The 12079-nt window shown below is 37.4% G+C and overlaps 1 protein-coding gene across 1 annotated transcript in view; it reads right to left on the bottom strand.

Annotated features, from left to right (window-relative positions):
* Positions 1-4640: 4640 nt before the first annotated feature.
* Positions 4641-12079, bottom strand: part of LOC141506737 (protocadherin Fat 3-like) — a 199601-nt gene continuing 192162 nt past the window's right edge. Inside the window, exons 30-33 of the mRNA XM_074213776.1 lie at positions 11229-11342; positions 8003-8062; positions 6941-6976; positions 4641-6296 (exon numbers count right to left, since the gene is read on the bottom strand). Coding sequence (XP_074069877.1) covers positions 5674-6296; positions 6941-6976; positions 8003-8062; positions 11229-11342 — 833 coding nt within the window. The 3' untranslated portion in view covers positions 4641-5673. The remainder of the gene's footprint in view (positions 6297-6940; positions 6977-8002; positions 8063-11228; positions 11343-12079) is intronic.

Below are 12079 nucleotides of genomic sequence, written 5' to 3'. Positions count from 1 at the left end.
CAATTCATCTTCATACAAGGGACAAGATCCACTTAGAGTGTAGCTTTCCCTTTTGCATAAGGTTGTGTGTATGAGAGAGATAATGTGTATGTGAAGAAATGACATACTTTAATACATACTTGAAATGGCATAAAAATCATGTACCTAGTATCTGTGCAAAAACACATTCATTTAAAAAAAAGTCAATTAAAAACATTTCCTTAAAAACTGAAAAAAGTTAAATGAAAACAGTGGAATCAAACAAAGGTTACAGTACATTTTGGAAATGATTAAAAAGCATCATTTTCAAATCTAAAACTTTTTTTCGCATTATTTTAAAAGTTTAGACTGACAACTCAGATGATTTAGAATCTGACCCCCAAATTAAAGCATCCTGATAGGCATCAAATATCTACAAAAGCCTGGAAATCTGAAACCATTATATACATTTTTATAAACATTTTTAAACACCAAAACATACATCTTTTACAAACCAGCCTGTTTGCAACAGGTAAAATTTACAAGACAATCTTTCGAATACAGTGCTTAAAAAGAACTGCTTCCATGTTCCAAATACGTTTGTCTTTCCCCGAATGCAGTAGTATGGGCTCATTAAATTGTTAAATAGTAGAAATTCCGGTATTTGCTTGCTAGAAGAATACTACAGTACTCATTTAACCATTCCCACCTTGCTTTAATAACAATACAGTTCTAGTGCATCCTTAATACTGGTAACAACTAGTTATGTATGGCCTTTGTGTAGCATTACACAATTATTGCTTTTCATTATTATAGAAAAAAAAGGAATTTGTTTCCTTTTCCTATCTCTCCCAGCCAGCGGGTGAAACATTAATGAATGTTTCACCCACCAGAGATGACTTGCAACCTCAGACTCTTTCCCCCATGTTCCCCCACCCCCACCAAAATGAGCAATCAAGCAGAAAGCTGAAGCAAAAGACAACTCTGAGGCTTCTTATGTGATCAAAATGGATCAATGTTTGGGACTCAAACCAGCCCAAGTCTGAGGCTACCTCCTGTGAGAATGTGGAGAATGATCATGGGAGCCTTGAATCAGTCTCAAGACATAATTTCACAGGGCTTATAATTAAATATGTAATTGCAATTATAAAAGTTAAACCATTTGGCCAATCAATATGCATAGAGGTTGTTTGGATATCAACAAAATGCAGTGGAGAAGCCAAGAAATTATTGGGAAAGCACTCCAAAAATGAATTCTTATGATACATGATATTTTGGTTGGATTTTCTTTTGGTGAGGGTGGATTTAGATAATTTGTTGCCTCAATTTGAAACATTTAGATAGTGATTATTTAGATAGATATAATTGCTATGTTAAAAAAATTTTCCCCCTCAATCAAGGGACTAGCCTGGTGATTTTCATTGCCTCAAAAATGCATTGTGGATTCCCCTTTCTGGCTGTCATACCCATTCTTTGCTGGATTCATAAATAGACTGGTCCAACCCATTGGGCCTCCCAATGGCATCACATGGACAACTAGGACTTTGCGCATACAGAAGGTTGGCAGGGACCAATAGCAGCATATACACTTGAAGGAAAGAAAAAAAGAAAATGCCTTCTTGATCATCTTATTCTGGTCCTTGGTCATCCCTTATTGACCTATGGCCCAAGCACTCAAGCCATTCTTCAACTTGGTCATGTGCAAAAGTAGGCTAATTGCCACCTTACAGAGTTTGAGAAATGATGGCCAAGGGACATTATGGAAAATGCAAAGGCTGCTAAGACATTTCCCCTGCATGAAACATTCTGTAAAAAAACAAAACAAAACATTAACATCGAGCAAAAACAAAAAAAAATCCCACCCCAAGTTCCATACAGATCAAAAGTTGATCTGTTCATTTGTATATCATTGCCCATTTTAGGGCAGCTCCACAATGAATCTAGGTCTGTGAGGTTTGTCTACTTATCTAAAGAGTCTATGGAATACAAGGTCTTGATGGATGACTGGAGATTATCTTGGTGTTACAGGATCCTCTTTGCCTTCTTCTCAAAGTAGGTATATGTTGGAGAAAGAAAGAAGAATTTTGTGAACCAGGCTATCAGAATCTTCTACGGACTTCAGTTAAGACCAGAGTAAACCTGCCTCAAGTGCTTTGGAGTTTTGAATTTGCTCTGCTCTCTCAGGGAAAAACCAAAGATGCTATTCAAAAGGATGAGGTACTTCTAAATAGGGAATGCCATTTTAAGGACACCATTTGGCATGTTTTATCATACCTTGTGCTCAGTTCTGTTAAGTGCATTTCAAAGTATCATAAGTGAATTAGACAAGGTCCAGAGGATAGCAATAGTGAAGGGATCAGAAGCTTTTTAAAGAAAAAACAAAACAATAAACAAAACACAAAAATGAAGGCAAAGACTTGGTCTCTTTCAAAAGGAAAATGTTTAGAAGGGGGAATTCAGAGGTATATTAAACAAAGTTAGGGAGAAAAAAATTTTGGATACGTGTCATTTTCACACAGTGCACAGAATACACTCAGGATGTAAGGCAGAAGAGAAAAAAATGGCCTAGGAAAATTCTAAAACTTGACAAGTGATTAAATGCATGGAAATGGGCAACACTGGGTGTCAGTGAAATCAGCAGCTGCACCCAGTGCTCTGGCTGGCTCCATTGTGGTCATGCCAATGTTTCTAGATCTTTTTCTCAAAATAATGCTTTGAATATATCCTAGCAAATAAAATATGTCCTAGCAAATAAAATAAACTTCAGATACTAGGGTCTCAGGGTGTAAGAAGAGCTAATAATATGCTTTCATCACTTAACCAAGTGAGTATCTACAACACTCAGATATGTAGCAGACCAGAGTTTTTAAACTTGCAGCCATAAGCTTGAAGAAAAAAGTTTATATGAAAATATAAACCTCTGTGCAACAAAGTTAGCTTTCTTAACTGAGAGATTTATTCTTCAGGAATTCAGTGAAAAACAGTCAAGATTAAAGGTCAGAGAGACCGTGGAGAAAGTATGATATGGTAGAAGGAATCCCGGATTGGGAGTTTGAAAGAAGATGCACGTTATAGACCTGGCTCTGACGCTAACTGGTCAAGTAATGTGACTTTGCAAGGAAAAATGAGAAGAATGGCCTAAAAATGATCTCTAAATTTCCTCTCAGCTTTTCATATTTGTTAAGTTCTAGCTTGGTGGTACTCTCAGATCATTTCATTCTTTACAAAGAAATCCTTCATTTTCTGTGCAATTTTGAGAGGAAATGTCAAATGATTTCTCACTTAATCTTATAATGATGACTCAACACATGGAATGAATTAAAACCTACCAAAGAGGAACATCTCCCTGTGTTATGTTTCTGAAAAGATCAGTTGAGAAACACCTAAGAAATTTATACTGAATGTAGGTCAGAGATATCAGACCTGGCTCCCTGGATTTTACAGCTGCATTCAAATCTATTGGCTCCTTCATTACTATGTCAGCCAAGCATTTCTCTCAGCAGAGAGGCTGTGTAAGCAATGGAAAATCATCTGTATTAATCCTGCCCTAATATATCCTGGGGGGTAAGAAATGAACTGTTGGTTTTACGTGGTTGGTTTTTTTGCCACTGAATTATTACGATGGTGATAGAGGTTCTATCTAGATCATTAGTTTGTCATTTTCTTGATGATTTCTACAAATGCACTCTTCACATGAGAAAAATGCTGAAGAAATTTCTTTGAATGCAGTCTGGCTATAATCCAATGCAGAACCCTGATTTCAAGACCGTGGTACAGATCATGTTTTAGTAGCACACCTGACCAAGAACAAGGATAAGAAACAAAAACAACACAAAACATGGAAAGCCTATGAAGTGTGTCCACTATCCAGGAAGCTCTAAAAGGGCAAGGGTATTATTGCCTTGCTAAGCTATGAGAAAACACTGGTCCCTGTGGCAGGAGAGAAGCAAAATGAATGTAAACATATGGATAAGAAATGGGACTAGATGGACCATGGCCAGGTTAAGTCCTCTAGAGATCATACACCAATAATACAGTTGGTTAAAAATCAAACAAAAAACAAACCCACAACAATTTTGCTCATTAAGCAGATAGTGCAAATAAATGTTTACCAGGGAAAGGAGAAGTCTTAGACTTCCAAGTCTTCCTTGGAAACAGTTCAGGCTGCTTAGGGTAAAATATCATTTTCCCTAATCAGCCTGAGGGGAAGCAGGAAAGTAACTCAACAAGCTAATTTTATATTTTATTGTACCATGTTATAGCATTTCTCATGGAATGAATCTCCAATTCATTTAGGAAATCTCCATGGCCAAAGCTCATGTGTCAGAGAACTGACCTTGGGTTAGAGTGAAACATGAAGCACTTTCTGAAGACAGTTGAGACTCTTTGTATCATTTTAACAAATTGCTACTTTTAAAACTCATAAATTTTGCTTTAAATTAATAGACATGGCACCATTCAAATAAGGTTAACTGAATGAACTAGAAGAAAATATAGCATTTGGTGAGTCTCTAACATGGAAGAGGTCCAAAAGGTCAGAAGGCTTGCACTTTTGGCCATGGTTCATAATTTGCAAGTCTCAAAATCACTGCCTTCTTGGGAGAAAACACACACATACGTCTACATTGGCCCAAACAGATATTATTATAATCTTGTGTACAAACATCTATTCATCTAGTCTCTTTTCTTTGACTTAAATTCATTTATTGACATGACACAGTCAAGTTAAAAACAAGTACTTACTTGCCTTTTACCTGTGATAGTAAAAATAACACTTTTTGGGGAAAATTAATGAACTGTATACCTCTTTTAGCTTGACAATGGTCACAAACTGGTCGACTTTATTTCCTAGTTTCCATGAACAAAGTCAATGATTACAATAATTCTCAAATTGTAATCATGGCTGGGAATGTTTAGTAATAAAAGCAAAAAGAGATAACTTCTACCCTTCCCCCGCCCCCGATATTCAGAAAACCCCCAAACTATCATGCATTATTCTTCACTGAAATCTTTTTAAAAGATCCACAAACCCCATCCTTTCAATTTTCGGGTTCCACTTTTAATCCAAGTTTTCCTAATTAAACCATTATCTGAAAGCTACAAAAAATGCAAGTCATTTACTATAATTTTATAGCTGACAATCAGACAGCTTTATAAAGAAAATTATACTTTATTTTATTTTAATTTTTGCCCACTTTTGATTGATTTTATTTTTACTCTTTCTTCTTTCCCCTTGAGGATTTAGTCCTCCCCCCACAATTCTAGTAACTATTTTCTTTCTTTTCTCCATCAGTTTAAATTAGTTTCATGCGCCAAAACCTTGGTGCCTGAATTTTATCTGTTGGTTAATACTGCGGGGATTGATACTGTTAACACCTTCAATAACACAATACTGTACAAAGCTGAAAAGATTGACTGCATATAACTTACTGGGTGAACTTGTGTGTGGGGTTCTTTTAACCCCTTAAAAACTTGGTGTGCACTCTTGGCCATGAATGCTGGGTACATACTGTAAGGATTGTCTGTGACTCACAGTAACAAATTTTGTGACATATGGTTTACACAATTGACTTTTAGTGTTTGCATGAGACAACATCATTTGTGAATAAGTTATTTATGAAAAATGGTGGATCTCCCCCTCATTCAATGGACCCAGTCCATTTCCTTCCATATTTAAATGAAAATGGCGCAAGCCGCCCAGGATGGGTGTGTCCTTTACACCTGAGTCTGGTGTTGAGTCTCAATAAATGGAATGTGAAGACTGGTGAGACTGAGCTCCTCCACACTTTCATAGTCACTCATGGCCACTTCAGAATCATCAAAGCCGCAGCTCGCAGACACGTCTGAGGATGAGGCGCCTATGGAATTGTGCAAGGATAAGGGCATGTTGTCTGCCACGCCTGTATTCTCCATGGTTTGTCCCACACCCACAGCAAAAGTACTAAATTCATGTCCAGGGGGAGGACCTGCCATGTCTGTCTCATTGGGGAATGAGTGGGGAGGGAGATATTGACTGGGGTGGAACTGGGGCCGTCTCCTGCAGTCTGGGCTCAGGGTGCCAGCCAAGGAGGCTGGCTGGGAAGGGGGCAGGGCCTCAAAGTGGTCCGGGTAGTCCTCTGGCAGGGGAGGGGGCAACTGGTCTTGGCTCAAAAACTCCTCTTCATGAGGTGGAGGGTATTCACTATCGATGTCATAGCCACCTAGGTAATAGTCGGTCTCCAGCTCTCTTGTACTCCCCTGATGCACTGATGCAGCATCTGGGTTCTCATAGTTGGGCACCTCCTCAATGTCTGACAGACGGGCTCCGGGCATCCAGTCTGAAGTGTCCCAGTGATAGGCTGGAAAAGAGAAACAGGTCTTAATGAATTTCCTTGGGGTCAGGGAAGCGCATTAGGGGAGGAACAGAAGCAGGATGCGATGAGCCTCACATGCACGCCTTCCAACCAGGAAGTCCCAGGAAGCCAGTGTCATCCACATGCCGCTCTCAAGACATTAATGGTCAGCCATGCTCTGACCAGAGAACAAGACAGATGGCTACTCAACATGATGATGCTCAAGTGCAGAACGTGCTCCCTGTTTCTACTCAGCCAGACCATATACAAGATGATGAGGAAACAAAATTTTAGGAGTTTAAACTGTATGAAAGGCCTCCTTTCCCCAAATACCTTTTCCCACCCACCCCCACCCCTATTACCATGTGGAAATCAAAGCTTTCAGCATGCTTGCAAAACAGGCTCTAGGAGATGGTGTTTTAGGACTGGAAGGCAAGGAGACTCAGAGGCAGATACCCTAGTAAAGGGACTTGGAGGGAGATGCTGGCAAAGGTAGGTCTCCATCAAAACAACCCAAGAGATGCCTGGAACATGCAGAGACTTAACAAAACATACTCCGAAAGGGAAGAGGGGGAAGGAGATGAAGAAGAACAGAGGCAGCAAAACAAGATAATGGACAGAGGGTTGAGCTGGGATCTGGTGGGAGTCACCTCGGTTGTAGTTCTGTCCTTGGTCCATAACTGACACTGTTTAAATACAAAGCAAAAAAGTAAAACTGACAACTCCAGTCACATCAGCACTGGGAGACTTAAAGAGGACATGCTTAAGACATGCTTCAACATCATATATGGGCTTGAGCTGGGTACAGCTTCTCCTTTTTATTGCTAAGCAACCAAGAAAAGGAAATGATATTCACCAATATTCAATTCATTAAGAGTTCCATGATGTAGTCTTTTATATTATATAACTAGGAGATGAGTCCTTAAAACATATCATTAAATTATGATCAGTTTTCCTGGGCAAGGGGAAATCTACTAAATCCCACTTCATAGTTTACTTTTTTTGAGATAACTGATTAAAATTTTTCACTTTGGTCATTGGTTTGGGGAACTGTTGGTAAAGAAATTCCCTCTACCAATGCAAACTGTAATTTAAGAGAATTCAAGAGTTGTCTAGAGCATGGAGCTAGTACATGAGAGGCAGGACTTGAACCCCATTCTTACTTGTTTTGAGGTTCACTTTCTATCAGACTCTAAGGCCAGCTCTTTTTCAATGATGTTCAAACTAAGAAAGTAAAGAATTAATTTGTTTACTTAATCTCTATCAAAGGCATCACAAAATGCTGGTTGACTTTAAGGAAAAGAAACAAAAAGCAGGTTGTATATCTAAAGTTTATTATAAGCATGCTCTAGAATTATAAAACACTGGAAATTACTGTTTTGTCCCAGGGTTTAAATATAGATGTAGAATCAAAAATAAACATTCTTTTCAAAGAAAGTACTCATATATAGAGAACATAGAGAATATTTTAGTTCATGAACTTCACTTTCTTTTGAAAAAATGCTTTAAAATTGTCCTGAAGAAATTCTTTTAAAAAGTCAATACCAATGAATGGCATCAAAATTACAAGCTCTTGGAGCTGATGCTCTCTGATGCTTCATTCTACCCTTAACTAGTGACAACAGTTCTAATCCAAAGTAATGAGAGGTACTAACTTGCAAAGAAAAGTAACTTGATAAAGAAGAAATGTTACAGAAAAAAAATGTAAATACCTTCATTTTCTATAGTGTCAACTACATTGTTGACAAGCTGAATGACAGTCACTATGGAAGCTTGTGGGAGAGGGAAAGCAGACAAGGGAGGGAAAGGATAGCTTTAGGTTAGTATTTTATACATATATTACCTTCTTTTAACCAATATACATATATGTTCACATTTTATTATATTACACTATACAAAGTCAATGATTTACACAATTCATTAAGGCAGTGGGTCAAAGGACATCTTACTTTGGGTAATACTATAATTTTTAGATTGAATGGAAAATAATGACAAATTCTATGCAAACCTACCAAAAGTTTCTATAACCAATGATTTTACTAGATCTGTGACTTTGTCAGTCTGCAGATGCAAAAATACTCTTCCCTTGATAGTCTTAGAGTTGTCTGGAGCACCAGGGCCACACAGTCAATATGTGTCAGAAGTAAGCTTGAACTCATGTGTTTCTGTCATTACAACATACTGTTTGTTCTCATTACCAGTTAGTACATATTACAAATTCATATCAGCAAAACCAGTTAAACAAATTTAAGAAGTTTTTACCTCTCCTATTTCACAATAATTTCTTTTTATTAACTCTCTAATGAATCCTAAAGAAGGCACCTTGCTGTTGGGGGTTATAGCTGAATCTGCCAAGATAGTGAGGAAAGCTTGATCTCTTAAAATCAGCTTCTTTGCTATATGCCATTATCTTCTGTGAGATGTTTGACCTCCACAATGATTAGAATCAAGTTATAGTTATCACAAGTGCATTCTGTTGATATGTCTAAGCTTAAAGTTCATTTCTCAAAAATTCTATGGGATAGTACATTATAGAATTCAGAATAGAATAAGAATGTTTAAGTTGAGAGACTAAATGAACCACAAAGAATTGGCCATATGTTCCTTGCCTGGCTGAGGCAAGTCAGGGGTGATATGAGGAGGTTGAATGCTTAGCCATCCTTGGATGTTACCTTCTAGCTATTCATAATTGAAGGAAGGATGACAATGAGTCGCCCCTTCCTTATTTGTCTAATCAGAACAACCAGTCTTGGGAAAATGGGCAACAATTAATTATATGATCAGTTTGAGATGACTTTTTGTTAAAGGAGTTGGCCCTCCTTGATTCAAAATTGATGGGTTTAAATAAACACCTCCTTGGTTACTCTCATCACCTCAGCATTTAGAAAACGATGTTCTATTTAGAACACTCAAGACCTCTTCAGAACTGATGTCTCCTCCTTATGAAATGCTTTTCTCTTTTTCTTAAGCATAGATGTCTTTTTTTTATGTATTGAGATTCAGTTGGCCAAGCATCCTCTTATGAACTGCTTATAACTTGCAAATTATTCTGAAAGTTATTGTCTGGGTAGGGATGATGGGGAGGTGGAATTGTCAGTATCATCCCAAATATCATTTGGATGCTATTAATAATAGTGGTCCAAGGAGTATCAATTATAGAATTGGACCTAAGTACAACATCCTTTTCTTATAGCTGGGGTGATGAAGCTTCCTAAAAGCTGGCAGTCAAATATAGATGCTCTATCCTCATAGTAGTAAAGTTAAATGAATGAGAATGAAATAAAACAGTTGACTTACTCTTTGCCATTTGGGGTTCATTAAACCAGGGATGTACTCAAATGAATAAAAAACCCAAATCTAGCTATAACTCATTGTACCAACCTAAGAACAAATGCCATGTAATAACATAGCTTTCCATAGGGACTCAAGTACCTTGGGGGTTTCTACATAGTTGTCAAACTGTAGTATCATATGGGACATACCTTTTTTTTAAAAAAAATATTTTATTTTTTCCCCAATTTCATTAAAGACAATTTTTGGCATTCATTTAACACTTTTTTGAGTTTCAAATTTTCTTCCTTCCTTCATCCTCTACCTCCCTCTTCCTTGAAACAGTAAGCAATCAATTTGTTATAGGTTGTATACATTCAATCATGCAAAACTTATTATCAAATGAATTGTGCCGAGGATATATACATTTCTAATGGCATCTGTTGGACTATTGTTGGATGTGTGGGTTGTATTTTTAGACTTTTAGCTTATCTTAAGGCCTGGGAAAGCATACTTGTTGTCTCAACGTATGTTCATCATGATGAATATGTTATCTCTACAGATCTATGACCATGGGGGGAAATGGTATAATATCTCAAGAAGAATATTTCAAGTTCTTTTCACATGATCCTCAATCTAATTAGTATTTGGCAAAGTGCTCTTGTGAAGTATTTTTAATTTAATTTTTATCAATGAACAAAAACATGTATTTCTTTTCCTCCAACTTCATCAATGAAAGGACAAAGAACAAATTCCTTCTAATAAGTACTTTTATGAGATCTTATCTCACTCCACTTTCTTCTTTCCAAGATGAAGAAAACAGCTTTCAAGTCTTTACCATCCCTCACACAGTTCATCCCTTTAGTCTTATGTGAGAGTTCCTTTTTTTGAATTCTGATGCCACTTTCTCTCTCTCTCTCTCTCTCTCTCTCTCTCTCCTGTATGTTATACTTATGTTATTTTTGTCTGCATATGGCTCTTATGTACCCTCAATGTTTTCTCTGAGGGCAGGAGCTATGGTCTATTTATTTATTATCTTTATATTGAAGATGAATATATATAGAAGTGTCTTAATGTTAATTGAATTGAAACCAACTTTTTTCTAAGTTAGTCCTCCAATTGACAATACCATGGAAGTCTATGTGAAATGTGGAAAAGGTCTTGTACAAGTTAGAAAATGTATAAGTTTCTCACAACAGAAAAAATTCATCTGCAAAGGGATTATGGTAAGTAGTTTTCAACGCAGAAATGAAACCAAATGAAGAAGGCAGGATGCATGGTCAAATGGGGAAGATCACATCAATAAGTAAAACTTAGCCAAGAGGATAATCTATCAGGAGGCAGTCCATTGCGGATCTTATCCAAAAAGTTACTAAATATCAAAGAGTATATCCTTCTTCCCCTATGAGGGAGTATATTGATGGAGATCTTGAGGACATTTGCAAGGTTAAAACTCATTCCCTTAGAATTCCAAGAACTAAGGGGTGGCTAGGTGGTGCAGGAGATAGAGCACCAGCCCTGGAATAAGGAGTACCTGAGTTCAAATCAGGTCTCAGACACTTAATCATTACCTAGCTGTGTGGCCTTGGACAAGTAACTTAACCCCATTGCCTTGCAAAAACCTAAAAAAAAAAGAATTCCAAGAACTGAGTTTGAAGATTTCCTTACCATTATCATCTCCAGAATCAGACTGGAAGGAGCTGAGGGATTGAACTTCTGAGTTGCTGCCTTTATTGCTTCCCACAAAACAGGTCACTTCTTCGGCATCATCCACTCCTTTGTCTTCATTGACAAGAAAAGATAAAGCAAAAATGATAATGGGTTATTTTATGCATATATCCATTCCTGCCACTCCCAGAGTTCATTTTTATATTTTAGGTACTTCCCCAATCCCACCCCCCTTTCCTTTTTTTCATTTGATTGTGTCTTTGGGTACAAAGGTCCGTCAATCAGGTGATTTGCATTTTGGATTTGAAACCCTTAACTCTGGGTAAATGAGCTTCAAAATAGCTTATAGCCAAAAGTAGATGCTCTGTCCTTAAAGTAGTATAGTTAACTTGAAGATTGAGACTGGAGTAGAGCAGCTGGCTTGCTCTTTGCCATTCAGGGTTCATTTAAATCATTTCCATGGACTGATGTGATGTCAACAGTAGGTTAAACAAGATTGCTTTTAGAATGGGGAGTGGTGGTAATAAATATTTTATTGGCAAGAATGCCACGACATTTATTCAAACTTCAATCAACAGATAAAGAGTGAGCTTTTTCATTTGGGCCTCTGGAGGGCAGCATAGCCCCAAATTTAGTAATTAAAGAATTCTCATAAATTGTGCATTTTAAAGGAAAACCTGGAATAGAAGTGCTTTCTGGATCCCCACTCTTTCTTATTCCTTTGGGTAGGAATTTATCCTGGGAACACAGATGCACAAGCACCACAGGGTCATTTTCTTATTTGATGGACGACAATAGTCCATAAAAGCGACCTATGTCTTGAGTTTGTCATCATCTGAAAAACGAATTGG

The sequence above is a fragment of the Macrotis lagotis genome, chromosome 1, assembly GCF_037893015.1.
Source record: "Macrotis lagotis isolate mMagLag1 chromosome 1, bilby.v1.9.chrom.fasta, whole genome shotgun sequence".
In the NCBI taxonomy this organism is placed as follows: Eukaryota; Metazoa; Chordata; class Mammalia; order Peramelemorphia; family Peramelidae; genus Macrotis; species Macrotis lagotis.
Note: the sequence above shows the minus strand (reverse complement) of the source record. Positions and strands in the feature narration are given on the sequence as shown.